General features: G+C 43.0%; 1 protein-coding gene across 1 annotated transcript in view; it reads left to right on the forward strand.

Annotated features, from left to right (window-relative positions):
• The window catches only part of NUP85 (nucleoporin 85), a 118,900-nt gene extending 102,202 nt beyond the window's left edge, over positions 1-16,698 (forward strand). Inside the window, exons 18-19 of the mRNA XM_077459336.1 lie at positions 7,135-7,236; positions 16,405-16,698. Of these exons, the coding sequence (XP_077315462.1) occupies positions 7,135-7,236; positions 16,405-16,503 (201 nt within the window). The 3' untranslated portion in view covers positions 16,504-16,698. The remainder of the gene's footprint in view (positions 1-7,134; positions 7,237-16,404) is intronic.
• The last annotated feature ends 4,242 nt before the right edge of the window (positions 16,699-20,940 follow it).

A 20,940-nucleotide genomic window follows, 5' to 3' on the forward strand; every position in this document is an offset into this window, starting at 1 on the left:
TGCCTACCAAAAAAGACACCACATAAAGGTTTCACCCCCAGGCGCTAGAAACCCACGTCGCATTTCCGTGCTGTCATCCTCTCCTGAATTACCAGTTATGGCAAGCCAGGGTGAGCCATTTGGCACAAATTGATGGTACAACTGCTGCTCGCATCTCAGCCCCTGTATACGTGACTGAAGATGTCCTTTCCGTCTGGATTAGCACTTTTAATCGCATCCTCCATTCAGATGGATAGGAAGCATGCTAGATCCATGAGGTGTTGCCCTCAGTCGATCAGGAGGAAAAACAAACTGATGATTCCTCTGCGGCGGAAACAGCTTTTTCCAGCCTCTCAAATCTGAGGAATTGCTGATGCAATCTCTTACTGAGATTGTTCTTCTACTTTCATGCTACCCCTAATGGAGTCTCCTGAAAGTTCGGTTTCTTCCTTGGGTTCCTTTAAAACCCTCTCAACCTTTGCATGCGTTTCCTACTAGAACAGCTTATTTTTTGCTGAATGGGATAAGCATTTTCTCCCTCCTAAGAAATTTGCAATTCTCTATCCCCTGGAGGAGAAATTCTCTAAAAGATGGAAAATACCAGCAGTTGGCTCTGCGATTTCCAATGTGAATAAAGGCCTTACTTGTCCAGTAGACCAGTGGTCATCAACCCTGTCTTCAGGGCCCACTAACAGGACAGATTTTATTTATTACCTTGGGAAGATGCAGACTAGAACACTGCAATCACTGAGCAGCAAATAATATCACCTGTGATGTATTTCAGTTATCTTGCAAGCCTGGCTTGTTAGTGGGCCCTGAGGACAGGGTTGATGACCACTGCAGTAGACAATGCACAGATGCTTAAAGGATCCAACAAATAAGGAGTTGGAATCCCTTTTAAGATTAACTTTTTCCATGGCAGGTGCCATTAAGCTCGGGATTTGGCATAAAGGCATTATGCTTTGCCATAGATTCTATTCACCAGGCATCTCGCCTTATGCTTGTGCATATGCGTAGAATCCCATGGTTTAAACAATTTTTGTCAGCTGTAGCACCATGTAAAGATCGCCTAACTGGGCTTCCTTTTCAGGAGTGACTATTTGGAGAAAACTTGGACAAATATATCCAAACAATTTCTAGTGGGAAAAGTACTCTTTTGCCAGTCAAAAGAAAGCATAAACGCCCTTCATTTAAAACGGGCCATTTCCCCTATGCCAGGGACTTCTTCCTCTAGGCAGGGGCAACAGCCTCTGCCGTCACACTCTAAGATCTCAGAGTCAGACCTGGCTCAAAAGAAGTCCTGGGGTCGGAATCCTGCAAGCCAGAATCCTAAAGCCTCCTTATGAAGAGGCAACCCTCTCACCAAGGTGGGGGGAAGACTTTTTGCAGTTTTCAGAAGTCTGAAAAGATTGGGACAGATGGGTCATCTCCACGGTAAAGCATTCCCAAAGATCCAGAGAAAAGACAATCTCTTTCAGGCTCTAGACCGATTAATATCTCAAAGGGTTATCATACAGATCCCCACAAAGGAGCAAGGTCTGGGGTTTTTATTCAAATATTTTCATGGTACCAAAACCAAATGGAGACGTCAGACCCATTCTAGATCTAAGAAATCGAAATCAGTTCCTTAAGATCCACTCCTTTCACATGGAGACGATCAGGTCAGTAGTTTCTATCCTAGGAGGAGAACTTCCGGCATCAGTCAACATCAGGGATGCACATCTGTACGTCCCTATATTTCTCGCTCATCAAAGGTTTCTGTGGTTCAAGTTAGAACAGCAGCATTTCCAGTTTGTAGCCCTGCCCTTCGGGGCTAGCCACAGCACCCTGGGTGTTCACCAAAGTGCTGGCCCCACCTCTAGCTAGATGAAGGGCACAGGGCATAAGTCGTAGCATACCTAGACAATCTATTGCTAATAGATCAGTCGGCTCATTTGGAGCAAAGTGTACGCACTACAACCAACTATCTTAAAAGTTGGGTTGGATTCTCGAACCTAGAGAAATCTTCCTTAATACCGCTTAAAAAGCTGGAGTACTTGGGTCTGATCATAGGCACAGCCCAGGAAAAGGTGTTCTTGCCTCAGACAAAAAATCAACTCCATAAGAGAGTTCGTATGGATGGTCAGGTCAAATGGCAATCCATCCATTCGCCTTTGCATGAGGTTGCTAGGATCTATGGTGGCTTCATTCAAAGCAGTTCCCTATGCCCAGTTGTATTTAAGACTGTTGCAAAACAGTATCCTGTCTGCTTGGAACAAAACAATTCAAGCTTTAGACTTGCCAAAGCAGCTGTCCCCAAGAGTGTCCCAAAGCCTCACTTAATGTTTACTAACCCAGAATCTACTGAAAGAAAAATCCTTCAGACCCGTAATCTGGAAAGTGGTAACGACGGATGCCAGCCTTTCAGGCTGGGGAACAGTACTAGAAAAGACAACCGTCCAGGGACATTGTTCAAGAACCAAAAAGAACCTTGTCCATCAATATCCTAGAGATTCGTACAGTACGTCTGGCTCTAAAGACCTGGACTTTCAGGTTACGTGATTGTCCTGTCGGGATTCAATCTGACAATGCCACAGCTGTGGCCTATATCAATCACCAAGGGCAGAGAGAGGTGAACCTTATTCTAACTTGGACAGAAAGGAATGTTCCATGCCTATCGGCAGTCTTCATTCCGGGAGTAGAGAATTGGCAGGCGGATTACTTCCCAGCGGAATGGTCTCTTTACCCAACATATTTCGGGCTGTTTGCCAAAGATGGGGGACTCTGGATGCAGATCTTCTAGCGTCCAGGTCCAACATGAAGTTAGTCAACTCTGTGGCCAGAACAAGGGATCCATTCGAATGCCGAACGGATGCGTTGGTGACCCCATGGGATCAGTTCTCAAGAACACATAGCGGAGTACAAAAAAAAATCCCAAGAAATTCTTTATAAGTAGATAAATAGTAAGAAAAAGAGGTCAGATCATATTGGTCCCATAAAGAATGATGAAGGGAATCTGGGTTCTAAGGATGGAGAGATGGCGAAGGTATTGAATTTATTACATAGTAGGTGAGGTTGAAAAAAAGACACAAGTCCAACCTATGTGTGATTATATGTCAATATGATTCTCCTCTTCAGTCTTCACGAGGGAATCGGGGGGGGGGGGGGGGGGCTTCAGTAACCAAAACTGCAATGTTTATCCTCATGACAAGTCACGGGAAACAGCCTCATGGCTAACAGAGGACAGAATTAGAAATAGACTAGAAAAACGTAACATTAATAAGTCTCCGGGAGCAGATGGCTTGCACCCGAGGGTCCTTAAAGCGGGAGTAAACCCGCTGATTTTTTTTTTTTTTTTTTTACACCTGTAAGGGAAAAGGCATAATGAGCTACATAATGAAATACCTTAGAACGAGATGCCGGCATCTCCCTCAGTCCACGCTGAGGGAGCTGACATGTTCCCTCGACGTTCTTCCGGGTATCGTGGCTCAGTCGCTGTGAGTGGCTGGAGCTGTGATGTCATCACTCCCGCACATGCACGCGGGAGTTTTCTTCCCGGCAAGGTCAGGCATCTGCCGGACTTTCAGCCGAGAATCCCCGGTGCACACGTGCCGCTGAAGTCAGCGCCTCATTGCCAGGGGAATATCTCCTAAACCGTACAGGTTTAGGAGATATTCTTTTTACCTACAGGTAAGCCTTATTATAGGCATACCTGTAGGTCAAAGTCAAATATTTGACTATACAACCGCTTCAGCCCCAGAAGATTTGGCTGCTCAATGACCAGGACATTTTTTGCTATTCAGCACTGTGTCGCTTTAACTGACAATTGTGAGGTCATGCGACGCTGTACCCAAACAAAATTTACATCCTTTTTTTTTCCACACAAATGGAGCTGTCTTTTGGTGGTATTTGAGCGCCTCGTGTTTTTTATTTTTTGTGCAAAAGAAGAGCGACCATTTTGAAAAAAAGACAATGGGGGTAATTTACGAAAAGACAAATCCAAGTGCACTAGTGTAAAGTGGAAGTGCAGTCGCTGTAAATCTGAGGGGTAGGTCTGAAATGAGGGGAAGTTCTGCTGATTTTATCATCCAATCATGTGCAAGCTAAAATGCTGTTTTTTATTTTTCCTTACATGTCCCCCTCGGATTTACAGTGACTGCACTTCCAAGTGCACTTGTAGTGCAAAGTGGATTTGCCTTTATCTAATATCTTTTACTTATTGTTATAATTAAATATCCCACATTTTTATCAAAAAAAAATATATTTTTTTTTCCTCTCAGTTTAGGCCGATATGTATTCTTCTGCATATTTTTGGTTAAAAAATAATCGCAATAAGCATATATTGATTGGTTTGCGCAAAAGTTATAGTGTCTACAAAATGGGCAATAGGTTTATGGCATTTTTATTATTATTATTATTATTATTTTTACTAGTAATGGTGTCAATCTGCGATTTTAACACTCATTGACACATTTTTGAAACCATTGACAGTTATACAGCGAGCAGTGCTATAAAAATGCACTGATTACTGTGTAAATGTCACTGGCAGGGAAGGTGTTAACACTAGGGGGCGATAAAGTGGTTAACTGTGTGTTTCTAACTGGGGGGCAATGGCACTGTCTAGGAGGAGAGAGAGATCGGTGTTCATGCATAGTATGAACACACGATCTGTCTCCTCTCCACTGAAAGAACTGGGATCTTTTAGCCACTCTGGGCTCGCCCGCAGTGGCTACAAGGCGAAGCGACGTAAGGTAACGTTGTTTCACCCAGCTGTGCCATTCTGCCGCAGTAAAACTGCAGGGGGTGTTCAGTAATTGGTTAAGGAACTCTGTCAAATAATTGCCAGACCATTGTTCCTAATTTTGTACGAACAGTCTACTGGCTGGAATGGTACCAGCTGATTGGAGAAAAGCCAATGTAGCAGCAATATTTAAAAAAAGGGTCAGGATGCTTCCCTTGGAATTACAGACCAGTTAGCCTAACATCAATTGTATGCAAGCTCTTGTAGGGGATTTCAAGGGACTACTATACAAGAGTTTAGTTATTGACAACTGTGTCATTCGCAGTAATTGGCATGGATTCATGAAGAATCGTTCTTGCCAAACCAATCTATTACTCTTCTATGAGGAGGTGAGCTGCCATCTAGATAAAGGAAGGACCGTGGATATTTTGTATCTGGATTTTGCAAAAGCATTTGATGCAATTCCCCATAAACGTTTACTGTACAAAGTAAGGTCCGTTGGCATGGACCATAGGGCAAGTACATAGTTTGAAAAGTGGCTACAGTGACGAGTTCAGAAGGTAGTGATAAATGGGAAGTACTCGGAATGGTCTGGAGTGGAAAGTGGGGTCCCCCCAGGGTTCTGTCCTGGGACCAATCCTATTTGATTTATTCATAAACGACCTGGAGGATTGGATAAACTGCTAAATCTGTGTATTATCGGACAATACTAAGCTAAGCAGAGCAATAACCTCTCCGCAGGATGTGGAAACCTTGCAAGAAGATCTGAATAAATTTATGGGGTGGGCATCTACATCACAAATAAGGTTTAATGGTAGAAAAAATGTAAAATTATGCATTTGCGTGTCGAAAATATGAATGCAGTCTACTCGTTGAGGGTAGAAGCTCTGGGGGAATCTAGGATGGAAAAGGACATGGGGGTTCTAGTAGATGATAGGCTCAGCAATGGCATGCAACGAGGAAAGGTTACAAGCACTGAACTTATTCTCTCTGGAGAGGAGACGCTTGAGGGGGGTAATGATTTCAGTGTACAAATACCGTACTGGTGACTCCATAATAGGGATAAAATGTCTCTGCGAAAGGGAATTTAATAAGACACACGGCCATTCACTTAAATTAGAAGAAAAGTGGTTAAACCTTTAAACCGCGTAGAGGGTTCTTTACTGTAAGCGTGGTACGGATGTGGAATTCTCTTCCACAGGCGGTGGTTTCAGCAGGGAGCATTGATAATTTAAAAAAAACTATTAGATAAGCCCCTGAACGACCACAACATACAGGGATATACAATGTAATACTGACAAAATCACACATAGGTTGGACTTGAGTGTCTTTGTTTTTTCAACCTCACCAACTATGTAAGAGGCTATCGCAGCGATCAGATTACCTGGAATCGGACATTCCGGCTCCCAATCGGTCGAATGAGGCCCGCGGCTCTTTGTGAGAACCTAGTCTCTGTGCTGGGAGTGCTCTGGGTGGCGTGCTCCCAGCACAAAAGGAGATGCACAAATATGTGGCCCCAATAGCCTAGTGCAGTGGGGCTACATATTTGCGTATGGTCGGTGTGAAGGGATTAAGTTAGGCTGGATTCACACCTATGCATTTTTAGTGCTTTTTGCATTTTGCAGGTTTGCATTACAGAATGTGTTCCATAGGAACCCATGTTAAATGGACTGTAGTGAAAATCTGCAAAATGCAAAAAGCATTAAAAATGCATAGGTGTGAATCAAGCCTAACTGACACATGCTGAGGCTGCCAAATTTGGCATGAGCATCAAGGCATACATTTTCATGAAAGGTTTAAATACTTGGATATAGTAATGTATACTGAAGCTCAATGATACATTTTTTTCACGCTTTGTAGATTGGGATTTTTACAGAGTTCACATTTTAAGGTTCTAATACAGTATTTCATGCAATACAGATTGCCAGTCATCAAGGAAACTTTGCTTGTTACGTGCACAGTAAATAAGTATTCTGTTTTATTTGAATGATAGTCATTAAGCCTAGGTTCATACGTAAGTGTTTTGCAGAAACACACTACAGACCATTTAACATGATTTCCTATGGGTCCAATTCATATCTGCATTTTCATCCTCTGCGGTTTTTGGAAAGGGTCCAAGCAGTTTGCATTTTTGCTTCCATAGACTTCAATGGAACTGCATCCAAAACAGTGTTGCATTTTTGATGCATTTCCGATGCGTTTTTTACCGTAAAACATGCTGCAAAAGTGCACCAATCCCAATATGCATAGGTGTGAACCTATCCTTACCGGAAATATGGAAAAACAGAAAAGCAAATTGGTGCAAACAGGATGAGCACTCTATGTATGCGCAGTCTGTGGAACAATTTAGTATTTTCCTTGTATTGTGATTCTGCATTTTGTTTGTATTCTTTCTTTGAGAGTTTTTTTTATTATAATCTAATTTCCATCTTTAGGTGATATTCTCCTCGGAGCAGACATATCAATTAATGCAGTGCCTTGAAGACAAGATAGCTGTGATGCCAGGATCAGTTAATTTACAAGAGCACCAACTTCAGGTAAAAACACTGAACAGAAGACCATAAGTATCCCTCAATATTTGAAAATGTAAGGTTTAGTTGTCTTTAGAATGTCACCCAAAAAATGCAGATTAGTGCCTGACAATTAAATCTAGCTAAGTTTGCTCTGTACGCCCTCAAAACAAAGGTGCATAATATTTTTTTTCTATATTCGTATATCAAGTACTAACCTAAAGCCCATTAACTACTTAAGGACCGAGCCACTTTCTGAGATTTGGTGTTTACAAGTTGTTAAAAACTTTGTTTTTTTTTTTTTTTTGCTAGAAAATTACTTGGTACCCCCAAACATTATATATATTTTTTTCTAACACCCTAGAGAATAAAATTAGTGGTGTACTTTGTCACACAGCATTTGCTCAGCGGTCTTACACTTTTTGTGAAAAAATCGTTTTTTTTAAATTAAAAAATAAGACAACAGTAAAGTTAGGCCAATTTTTTTTATATTATCAAAGATAATGTTACGCTGAGTAAATTGATGCACAACATGTCACACTTCAAAATTGCGCCCGCTCGTGCAATGGCTACCGACGGCTCCGGTAAGCACCGGAGAGTGGCATCAGGGGGCCCCTCTCCCGCTGCTGATAAAAGTGATCTTGCGCCGAAATCGCCGCAGAGACCACTTTTATCTGAAACCAGACCGCTCACTGAAGAAGAGGATACTGGGGTTATGGTAGCTAGCTGCTGCCATAGCAACCATATCCCTCTTCAAATTGCCGACGTATATTGGTGTGAGCTGGTCCCGAAGTGGTTAAAAACTGTTTGTTTTCCAGCACCCTAAACAATTTCAAAACACAAATGTGAGAATATAAACAGGCAGGTTAGAGTGAGGTGGGCTAAAAGCAAAGTAAGGCCTGTTTTAAAGGGACCCCGTCAGTGGTAAAAAAAAATGAAAAAGAAATCCAAGAAGCACAAGTCTGTGAAAGAAGCAGAGATACACATATCAGCCATAACTTTATGACCACTGATAGGTTAGTGAACAACAATGGTTATCTGTTTACAATTGAAAGTTGGTGGTATATATTAGTAAGTAAACATGTCACTGAAGTTTACGTTTTAAAAGCAATAAAAATGGCCATTGCCGTCTGTTGTGTATGGGGCAGCATAGCTGCACCGTTCAGGGTGCCCATGCTGACCCATGTCCACAGCCAAAAGCACCTACAATGGGCACGTCAGAACTAGACCATGGAGCAATGGAAGAAGGTCACCTGGTCTGATGAATCACATTTTCTTTTACATTGTGTGTATGGTGAGGTGTATGTGCAAAGCTCATCTGGGGAAAAGGTGGCCCCAGGATGCAGTATGGGAAGAAGGAAGGCCGGCAGAGGCAGTGTGATGCCTTAAGCCTGGTACACACCAGTAGTCAATGTCTCCCAACATTCGGCCTGTGTATACTAGGCTTTAGGCAATGTTTTGCTGGGGAACATTGGGTCCTGCCATTAATATGGATGTCACTTGACACCTTAAAACGTATGCCCCGTACACACGATCGGACTTTCTGACAAGAAAACCGTGAATTTTTGTTCGAAGGATGTTGGCTCCTACTTATCTTGCATACACACGGTCACACAAATGTTGGCCAACAATTAGAAACGTAGTGACGTACAAGACGTACGTGATAGCTCTATTACGAAAGCTAGTTATATCTCCGGCTTGTACTTGTTTCCGAGCATGCGTGGACTTTTGTCCAACGGACTTGTGTACCCACGATCGGAAAGTCCGACAACAAACATTTGTTGGCGGAAAATATGAGAACCTGCTAGCCTACATTTATTGGTGGAAAATCCAACAACAAATGTTCGATGGAGCATATACACGGTCGGAATTTCCGACAACAAGCTCACATCCAACATTTGTTGTCAGGAAATCCGATCGTGTGTACGGGGCATTAAAGTACTTAAAGGATCTTCTACTGATGGCTTGGTGCAAGATATCACAGCATAGTCGCATCCGTGCCTCGACAGGTCAGAGCTGTTTTATTGGCAAAAGGAGGACCTACTCAATACCAGGTGAGTAGTCATAAAGTTATGGCTGATTGATGTATACTTTCCTGTCTAGTGGCTGGTCTGCAGAAATCCCACTCTTGTAGAACTCTGTGCTCCAATACAAATCCACACTTCTGAGTGGGTGGAATAGTGTGTTCCCAGTGGCTTCTGTGGCTCCTTCTGACTACCATTACGTCACTACTAGGGATCGGCAGGAGGAACCACTTTTCCACCCAGCAGAAAAGTCTAATAGTATTGGTACTGCACAGGGCTCTGCAGGAGAACAGGGTTTTTGCAAAACAGGTGAATATAAAACTATTTCTGTCACAGATGTGTCCTCTATGGATCTTCCCCTCTGTCTGACAGGGCTGCTTTATTCGGGAGTTATCTGCATGTCTCCCTTCCATCAAAAATTCAAAAAAACGTCAAAAAGACGTTTTTTATTTTGTACTTTAGGGTGGAGGGTGGAGCCATACAAATTATTATTTTATGCACCTAAGCAAACTGTTTTATCCAGGACTGCTAGATGCACATTTAAAGCCAAATAGAGCCATTTACACTAAGCTGCATACAATTGGCTTGTTGGCCATTGTTGGTACAGTTCTTGATGTCTATGGAGTAGGCCTTAAAATGATATTCAGCCTAAAATGAAACATTTTATAATATTGCAGCTTACCAATTCTTAGATGTGGCAATTTCATTCATTTTTCAGGTTTAGATTTCTTTCCTTTATTTTCACCTGGTGATCCAGCCAGTAATTCTGTTTTTCAACAGAAGAATTTATGTAGCAGTTACAGGAATGAGACAAACTAGCACTGACAGGGGTGCTTATTATGATCAGCTTTTAATTATGTAAAACCTTTATCCCAAAAGAAAACAAACTGTTGCTGTAACTGATTTTAAGTCTGCAGTGTGAGCTGAAGTTTGGCTTCAATTTATTCGTGTATCTAAATCTGCTAGCACTTCTAAGGCCCTATGCACACAAGACGCTGTTAAACGCGCGTTCAGAGGCAGTTGGACACTTTTTTTCAACTGCCCCTGAACGCATGCAATGTTATCTTAGGTGTCCATGTACACAGTCTTGTTTTTTTTCACGTTTATATGCAGTTGCGTTTAAACTCGTTTTTACAGAAGCAAAAAAATGGGTTCAGACACTTTGCTTTTCCATATTTCAGACGCAAAACACGGCTAAAAGCGGCACTCGCTTTTAGCTGTGTTTGCATTTATAAGCGTTTTTAAAGGAACCCAATTTGTTGGACCAGAAAACTCAGAAATATAATGGTAAACCATAAAAAATTGGTTTAAAATGTCGTAATTACTTTAGATAGTTCATAGAGCATATATAATCACTGATGCAATGCCATAAAAAACTAGTTTTTTGGGTAGCTTAGACAATGAGGAATGCCTCCACTTCTTTGCCCCAACCCTTCATCTAATTTCTAATCTAATCAGTGACTCCACCTAGTCTGACCAAAGCATAGCAATGTATTTTTTTCACAAAGAAAAACCTGCATACCCAAGTCTAGTCAGCCCCAACCCCCCACCATGTTATGAAATATCCAACGGACATTTGCTGTGCCATCAACAGATGAGTCCAATATCGACGAGCTCTGACTCTGGACCTCTCACGCAATTTGCGACGACGTTGCTGTATCATCAAGAGCAACATCAGGAGCATTTCCTGACATATATTCAATATGGAATCCATTTCCAAAAAAAAAAAACACAGAGAGGCAAATGCAAGTGTACAACTGCTCTCTGTTGCTGCTCACTCTGATCAAAATGGCAGAAATAGTTAATACATGCTTTCTGAGCTTGGGGAGGGTCTATATGATGTTGTCTTTACAAACGCTTATAGACGCAAACGCGGTATGAAAACATGCGTTTTTAAAACATGCGTTCAGCAGAGTTTGCATCGGCGTCTCATGTGCATGGAGCCTAACAGTCCCCTCCCCCCCAGACTGACCATGCTGCTGTACAAAAAAGTGGCAACCACCCCAGCCTTTGCAGTAAGGAAGGGCAAGGCACATCACAAACAAAACATTTTATCTTATCAGCCAGCCTGCAAAAAACAAAATAAAAAATTGACTCTGTCAACATTAAAAACAGAGGGTTTTGTTTGCACACATTCACAAATATATGCGTAAGCTGCAGTGCTCACGACAATGCTTATGTCCGGAGGTGTCCATGTGCTCCTTAATCCAGAGTGGAGGCACTAATAAAGGGAAGTGTGTTACTGGCCAGATCATCAGGTGAAAACAGAGAAAAAAAGCATAAAAAAAACGATGCAGGCACCACTTCTAAGATTTGGTAAGCTGGTTTATTACATTATATTACATTTTCAGTTTAGTGTTTTTTACTGCTTTGAAGACCAACAAGAGAATCTAGCCATACAGGTTGTCAGGTGGCCCATATAATGCTTTTTGGTTTCTTTTAAATTGCCCCATAATAAACATTTTAGTTATACTGCCTCAATGGTCCATAAAAAAGGAAATGTGTGCATAGCTCAACCCACCATCCCTTACAATGAGGCTTGACTCCTTATTTTTGAGAGAATTAATGCAGATACCTTCTGTATTAAAAAGGCTTTATTGTCCAATATATAACGCATCATAACAAGGAGCCAGTTCCTAAAACATGCTGAGTTTGGCTATTTATAGTAAAACCAAAATGGTCTTGCGCATTTTTTATTTTTTTTTCTCTGCGAAGTTGCAAAAATGTTTCAAAGTAAATGTTGATTAATGGTATTTGCAGACAAAATGGCTTGTTTGTTTTGGTGCCCTTGCACATAACGTCCGATTTTGTTTAACCCCTTCCCACTGAGTGTACGCACATGTGCGGCCTCGGCCTCCCATCCCACCGGGAAACCCGATCGACGATCCTGCTCTTCTGCCACCTAGTGACAGACTGGAACGAAGCCGGAAACTGCTTCATCCAAGTCTCCTAAATGTAAACACGGAAGCGACATCACTTCCTGTTTACTCAGCTGCCAATGGCGTCGGTTTAAAAAAAAAAAAAATACAGTATTCAGAAACGCCAAAAATGGCGATCTGAATACTTTGAAGTGCAAAGGAGGGATCGGGGGTCTGTTAAACCCCCGATACCTCCATAAAGAGTACCTGTCACCACCTATTACTGTCACAAGGGATGTTTACATTCTTTGTGACAGCAATAAAAGTGATCAAATTATATATATTTTTTTATTTAAACACAATTTAATAATATAAAAATTTAAATAAACATTTTTTTTAAAGCGTCCCCGCGAGCTCACGCTGCAAAGAAAACACATATGGAAGTCGCGCCCGCATAAGTAAACGGTGTTCAAATAACACACGGTCACATGACTGGTAGCCCATCTCACAATAAGTTTCTACATTTGTAAATGACCATCAGAGATCTTCAGACTGTTTTAGGTTATGGTATAATACATGACCAGGGCTAGGACAAGAGGAAGTAGGTGGGTGGTGTGAGTGTCTGCTGTATCGGGCACTGTTCTCATGCAGAAAATGGCAGTGTCCTGCAAACCATATGCAAGAGAATTTGCTCACAAAATGCCCCAGTTCGTAGATAGGCTGCAACCTGCAGCACCCATCGTTGTCTCCCCCCAACAGTCACCAAAGCTCACCCCAGGACACCATAAGGAATGTACCTGCTTTCCTCTCAAGCCTGACCTGATCCAGCTCCCGACCTTTTCCATGCTGTGCTGTAAGCCTGCCCTGCACCCAGCAGCACAGGTTTACTGAAACAGAAAATCAGAGATGTTAGCCAGGTACAATAAATGTGTGGTTTCATGTATGGATGTGTGTATGCAAATGTATGTATGAGCGTGTGTACAGTGGGTACAGAAAATCACCCCATTTTTAAAATCACATTTTGTTGCTTTGCAGCCCGAAATTAAGACAGACATAGTTTTTGTTTTATCCAGCTGTATTTACTCACTACTCTGCAATTTATAACATCCAAGTGTAAGATCTAACACCATGTCAGAAAAAAATTAATAAGGTTTGGAAAAAGGATCACCCCTCCTAAAAATGACTTGTGAATTCAATCAGCTATAGCTAATCACCTTCTCAATGGCACACAAAACTATTTGACTTTCAGCTGTCTTCCTCTTCCTGTTTAGCACTGGGAGTGAAGTCTTGGCATACACTGTGTGACAGCTGATTGAAGGAAAGAGCACACACGAAGGAAGGTATGTGCTGTGAATAGACAAGCTCTCTGCTAATCTATTTATAGCACCCGCCCTGACACAAATTTTAGGCTGGTCTTATCTTGGTTGTCAGAAAACTTGTCAGAAGTTATGCTGGTAACAGAAGAACCGAAGCAGCAGAAAGACACAGGACTTGGGGCTTTGGAGAGAGGTAAAACACTGCAGATATATGTGCTTAGGTCAAATTTCATAAATCGGGTTTACATCAACTTTAAGAAAGGCCACATGGAGTCACGACTGAGTTATGCCAAAACTCAACTTGAAGACTCTGAGGCCACATGGTGTTCTAGTCAGATGAGACTAAAATTGAATTATTTTAGACGATATGTCTGGCGGAAATCCAATACAGCTCACCATCCAAATAACACCATTCCTACAGTAAAGCATGAAGGTGGTAATATCCTCTTTTGGAGGTGTTTTTCTGCAGCAGGGACTGGAGCACTTGTCAGCATAGAAGGAGAAATGGATGGGGCAAAATACCATCAAACTCTTGAGGAAACTGCTGACCTTTGTCATAAAATTGCCAGTGGGAAGAAGGTCTACCTTCCAATGTGACAATGACCCAAAGAACACGGCAAAAATGACCATACAGTGGTTGAAAAACATAGAAAAAACTGTGAATGTCCTTGCATTGCCTAGTCGGAGCCCAGACTTAAACCCCATTGAAAATCTGTACAATGGCTTGCAGTCAGGAATGCAGTCCACAAACAGTCACCATTAAATGTAACTGAACTTCAGCAGCTCTGCAAAGAAGAAGTGGGCAAATATTGCAAAGTCTAGATGCGCAAAGTTATAAGAGACATATCCTAACAGATTAAAAGCTGTAATTAACCACTTGCTTACTGGGCACTTAAACCCCCCTCAGTCCCAGACCAATTTTCAGCTTTCAGCGCTGATGCACTTTGAATGATAATTGCGCGGGCATACAACACTGTACCCAAATGAAATTTTTATCATTTTTTTCCCACAAATAGAGCTTTCTTTTGGTGGTATTTAGTTACAGCTCGGAGTTTTATTTTTTGCTAAACAAACAAAAAAAGATGCAAAAAAAATAAATAAATCATGTTTTAATAGTTTGTTATAAAATTTTGCAAACAGGTCATTTTTCTCCTTCATTGAAGTGCGCTGATTAGGCGGCACTGATGGGCTGCATTGGTGGGCACTGATGGGCTGCATTGGTGGGCACTGATGGGCTGCATTGGTGGGCACTGATGGGCTGCATTGGTGGGCACTGATGGGCTGCATTGGTGGGCACTGATGGGCTGCATTGGTGGGCACTGATGGGCTGCATTGGTGGGCACTGATGGGCTGCATTGGTGGGCACTGATGGGCTGCATTGGTGGGCACTGATGGGCTGCATTGGTGGGCACTGATGGGCTGCATTGGTGGGCACTGATGGGCTGCATTGGTGGGCACTGATGGGCTGCATTGGTGGGCACTGATGGGCTGCATTGGTGGGCACTGATGGGCTGCATTGGTGGGCACTGATGGGCTGCATTGGTGGGCACTGATAGGCTGCACTGGTGGGCACTGATAGGCTGCACTGGTGGGCACTGAGAGGCATAGTTAAGGCGGCACTAATAGGCACAGATAAGGCAGCACTGATGGGCAAAGATGGGCACAGATAAGATGGCACGGATGGGTGGCACGGATGGGCACTGATAGGTACCACTGATAGATGGGACTGATAGGTGGCACTGATAGGTGGCACTGATGGGCGGCACTGCTGGGCACTGATGGGCGGCACTGCTGGGCGGCACTGGGGTGCAGCACCTTTGAGGCAGATTGTGGGCACTGTGGGTAACACTGCTGGGTGGCACTGTGGGCACTGCTGGGTGGCACTATGGGCACTGCTGGGTGGCACTGACGGGGGGCACTTTTTATTAGGGTGGCACTGCAGGGGGCAGGTGGGCACTGGCAGGGGGCAGGTGGGCGCTTGCATTGCTGGCCGTGATCGGGACTGATGTCCCGATCACGGCCGCCGGTGATCGGCTTTTTTTTTTTTTCTCCTCGCGCTGTCAGCGCGAGGAGGAATACTAGCCGATTACCGGCTCCGTTATGTCACCTGATCAGCTGTCATTGGCTGACAGCTGATCACGTGATAAGGGGTCGGGATCGACCCCTTGCACGGATCGGTGATCAGGCGAGTCTCATGGACTCGCCGATCACAGAGCGCGCCACGCGCGCCCCTCAGGGGGCGCGCGCAGGCCGCTCGTACACGGGACTACGTCAATAGACGTAGTCCCAGAAAAGGAGATCCGCGCTGTAGCCGTCATTTGGCTATAGCGCGGATCTCAAGTGGTTAAAGCAACAGGTGGTTCAGCAAAATACTGACCCAAGGGTGTGATCCTCTTTCCAACTCGGTTATTCTGTTTTTAAATTGTTTTCTGACCAGTCGGTGTTATATCTTTCACTTGGATGTTATAAGTTGTACTGAGCAAATACAGCTGGATAAAAACAAGACTGTCATTTTCGGCTGCAAAGCAACAAAATGTGATTATTTTAAAGGGGCTGGTTCTTTTCTATACCCACTGTATGGATGGGTGTTTTTGAAATACCTCATAGGGGATATTGCTGTTCTATGAATACAGGGGTTGGAGTAAATCCTAGAGGGTGCACTTATATATATTACATATGCCTGACCGCTGTGAAACCTGTACTCTATATGCTAGTCACTACTGACGCTGCACTCTGTACTTTACATACTCTAGGCCTCTACACTCTGTACATTACCCACTCCTGTCCTCTGAACTCTTTATGAGTATGACAATCTGGCTTGGGTAAGACGATTGGGCAAGCCATGCACATCCGAGGATAGGGCTGCGGTATGGCATCTTTGCTTCCAACACTGCACATGACAATTTTTCCAGTGAGCAATGTTTGGTGCCTGAGCAGCTGATTGTGTATTTTTTGTATTCCAGGTTTGGTTTTGAACTTTTTATATTTCCTTTGCAGGATGGCAATACCGAAACCACTAAAGTTGACATGCTGCGCCTGGCTCTTGCTCGAAATCTAGCACGTGCCATTGTAAAAGAAGGAACACTTCAAGCCTAGATGGAAAGTGGATAATCCTGTTGCGTTTCCTGTATAGACTCTTTTCAAATAAATAACTTTTTGCAATTTTGTGATCTCCTGTACATATGGCTCTTATTCCATAAAATACTTCCACAGTTATAACAGGAAGGTACTATACTGCTGTACTGTGTTATATACTATTTTTTAAAACCATTAAAAAAAAAATCTTCTGTATTGGCTGGATTCTTGTATGGTCACCAAAGTGTTTTTTGGGATGAGATTCTACACAATGCCTATAAGTAGTAGAACTGTGCACTGTTGTGTATGCTCAAAGCGCTTGAATTGGGCTGTTTTTAACAGTAAGGAAGATGATGACATAAACCAGGGTTGCACTGATGCCACTTTTTTTTAAGACCGAGTACCAGTACAGATTCTTTATTTTTTTAGTACTTGATTAACGATACTTTTTTTGTTTTAATGTCATGTGACCGTAGCATTGATATGCTGCCTACCAGAGGATCATGCACTGACAAAAAAAAAAACTGCAGGAAGTGAGAGGAAATACCTGCAAATTAAGGGACTTTCTTGGGGACCCCCAGGTCACCACAACTAGTGTCCCCTTTGGAAGGTTTCCCCTCTATTACTTTTCTGGGGACAACCCAAAATTTGGGGATTTTCTTTTACTTTCACTTTCAATGATAATGGTAAACAGAACAAATAGCGTGAATCACCTTAAGTTCACACTACCGCAAATTCCAATTCTCATGTCAGGAGATTGTGACCGGTCTGGTTCACACATCCTTCGGAACGGAGTCCTGTGCATCTTCTGGCATGTTTTCAGGTCTGAATTCAGCCAAAAATTTGAGCTGAAATCAGACCTGAAACTGTGAATGGAGATGCACCGGACTCCTGCTGCGAGCGGCATCCGGCAGCAGTGTGAACCCAGCCTAAAGGGGGCACAGACAGCAATAAAAACCTGACTGGTGTTCTAATCCCTCTGCACTCTATCCAAAACTAAAAAAGTTTTGCCTTTTAGTTATACTTTAAGAATAAAACTGTTTAGCTGGTTAGCTCAGTTGGTTAGAGTGTGGTGCTAATAACATCAGTGTCAACGTAAAAGGTTTTGATCCCCATAATGGTCGGAAAGGTGATGTAAGAATGTAATTGACATGCCTTACCGTCATAAATTATAAAAGAAGCACTCCCAAAGGCACTCATTTTCCGTTATCCATAACCCTGCTGTTTTCCAATAGAATGCAAATAGGGTGCCTTGTTTAAAGTTGACATCAAAACTTCTGTTTCTTTTATCGTACATCACACGACACAGAGCCATAGTAGTTACTATGTGGGTTATAGGCCACCTTTAAAGGTTGAATATATATTTTTATTAAGTTTTCGATGTAAAATATAACATTGTGAAGGAAAAGGAGGGAGGATATGGGGGGGTACATAATAAAGAGGGTTGAGGGTAAGGGGTAGAGGGAGGGGGAGGCGGTGTTTACAAACTGTCTTTCCGTAAAAATTTACATGTCCTTATAAAGCATTCCTTTAGTATACTATATACAACACCCAGCCATGCAGTGTCAACTATCTCTGGACACTGCCTGGAAAATCTGCTCGGTAGATGAGTCAATAAATAGAGGAAGGTATAGGGTGGAGCGAGGGAGTAAAAATAAAACAAGTCGAAGAGGGGAAGGTAGGTGAGGGCAATAAAGAAAAAGGGGAAGTACTCGGCAATAGAAGTCTTATAAAAGTTCAGCAGTTACATTATATTGTAAGTTATATTAGGAACCTCATTGTTTAGGACTTTGTGTCTCTCCTCTTCTCGACATGCTATAGTGGTAGGGCCCGTTTCTCATGCAGTTGAGGAAGAGGTCTGACAAAGAGTGGTGATGCCAAGGGTACCATAGGCCTATGTATTTACTCCAGGTATCATTTTGTTTTGCCTGTAGTTCCTCTATGAGCATAATATCATTCATGGAGTCTATCCATCTTGTGATTGGAGGAGTGGTGTCGGTTTTTCAATATTGGGAGATATGTCGGGCTGCAGATAGGAAAAAACCGAGAAGGCTCTTTCTATAGGAGCCTATTGGCCCTGGATGTATGGATAGCAGCGCTATTTGTGGTGAAGGTACCATGGAGACATTGTAAATACTAAATACCTTGTCCCAAAAAGGGCGAACTTGGTCGCAGTCCCAACACACGTGCTTGTATGTGCCCTGTCCTCCATGGCAGCGCCAGCATCTGTCCGAAGCACCTGGATACATCTTGCTCACCATGACTGGATCTCTCTATCGTGATAGTAACTTGTCATTTTTCTCCTGTGAGAACCTGGATATGGAAGATTTGTGTGTAACTATGAATGAAATATTCCATTGTGCAGGAGATACCTCCATTCCCAGGTCTCTTGACCATTTTTGTGTAAAATTAGATAGCGTATTGTATGTGCGCAGTTGTATGTCCTTGTAGATTAGGGAGAGTGGATGCTTGAGTGTCCAAGAGAAACCACACATATCCTCAAAGGTAGGGAGAGGTCTATGGACTTGTCCTGAGAGATTAAGTGTTTTACAGTGTTGCATTAGGGCTAGCATGGAAAGTCTATCGAGGTGGATGTATGGAGTCTTGTGGGTGGAATTGGCCCGTTGAGGTCTGAATATATTGCCTAGCTGTGGGCCATTGTTCCCTAGTGTATGTACCACATTGCCCTCTAGTGTTGTACATCGGGAGTGCCGGGTTGTTCAACAGGGAGGATAGAAGGCTAGGGTCCATGGAGAGTGAGAAGGCTGTTTATGGTACCAGATGGATAATGCTGCTACCGTCAATGGGGATATGCCATTCATGGTGCGAAATTTTGTGTTTTATCCCCATAGAAGAGCTCTGAGGTCTACTTGAGCCATATCTTGTTCTATGGTTATGGATGGTTTGGCCAAGGGACGAGGGAACCATTCAAGGAGTCTCGAGATTACTGCAGATGTGTGATACAATTGAAAATCTGGGAGGCCTGTGCCCCCTCTATTTTTAGGGGCGCATAGTGTTCTATGTTTGAGCTTAGAGGGATGGTTTTAACATGAACTTGACCACCATGGAGAAAAGCGTGAGGAAGAAGGTTGTAGGGAGGATTATGGGCAATGTTTGGAACAGGTTAAGCAATTTCGGAAGAATATCCATTTTAAGGACATTCATACGTCCCCACCAGGATAGTTTGAGATAATGCCATGACTCTAGTGAATGCCGAATTTTCGCCAACAAGGGGCCATAATTCAAGGCATAAGTGTCCTTTATGTTTTGGGACTCTCTGTCCCTAAGTATTTAATCGAGCGTGGTTGCCATTGAAACGGAAACCGTTTAAGAAGGGATTATGTGTTCGGGTTCAGGGCTTCTGTCTTGGTGATATTTAGTTTGAAATTGCTGTGCGCTCCAAAGCGGTCAAGCTCTTGAAGTAAGGTGGGGATACTAACTTGTAGTTGTGTGATATAAAGGAGTAAGTCATCCGCGTATAATGATTATTTGCAGTGGGCCAAATGTGTAGGGATCCTGTGTATGGCGTTGTTTGCTACAGATGGCCTGAGCTAGATGTGCAAGGGTGACAGCGGGCATCCCTGTCTTGTACCGTTTCTGATTTCAAACTGTTCTGAGGTCTCCCCGTTAGCAGCTACCTTTGCTGAGGGCTTGGTGTAGAGGGACATAATTTTGGCTAGCATTTTTGGTCCCAGACCTATCTGATGGTGTGAGGCATAAAGAAAGGGTCAGCGTACTCTATCAAACGCTATCAAACGCCTTCTCAGCGTCACACGCCAGAAGGCAGGTGGGTATATCGTGTTACTGGGCATATGAGATGCAAGGTTTTGTAGTGTCGCAGGCTTCTCACTTTGTTATAAAGCCTACTTGGTCACTGTGAACGAGAGTTTGGAGTAATGGGGCTAGGTGGGTGGCTATGATTTTAGAGAATAATTTGAGGTCGATGGGTCTATAGTTGCTACATTGGGAGTGTTCTTTTCCTGGTTTGGGTAGTTCCACAATCTGGGCTTGGAGGTGTTGAGAGGATAAAGAGGGTGTGTCATCTATCTCTTCAAAAGCATGAGCCATTATAGAGGCCAATTGTTGCGTGAATGTTTTAAAAAATTGGGGGGTATAGCCGTCTGGGCCCAGGCTCTTACCAATCTTGAGTCCCTTGACTGCTAATAGAAAGTCTGAGGTAGTAATTGGAGATTCTAAGTTTTCAGCTTCTGCAGAGGGTATGCTCGGAAGAGCAGTAACCCGGATATATTGATGCAAATCTGGAGAGACCTGGGTATGTTGTAAGTCCTGTGCACTGCAAGGTTGGAGGTTATAGAGAGCAGAATAATAGTTTCTAAATTACTATCTCTAGTAACTATAGTTTTTGTGTTTTTTCTGTTTGGTCGAAGATACTATATAGGAGATATTTTGTCTTTGTTGTCTGGGGTGTAGGACCCTAGCCTGATGTTTCCCACATTT

This window comes from Lithobates pipiens, unplaced genomic scaffold (genome assembly GCF_037356315.1).
Source record: "Lithobates pipiens isolate NorthernLeopardFrog02 unplaced genomic scaffold, aLitPip1_a1.2 Scaffold_28, whole genome shotgun sequence".
NCBI classification, from domain to species: domain Eukaryota; kingdom Metazoa; phylum Chordata; class Amphibia; order Anura; family Ranidae; genus Lithobates; species Lithobates pipiens.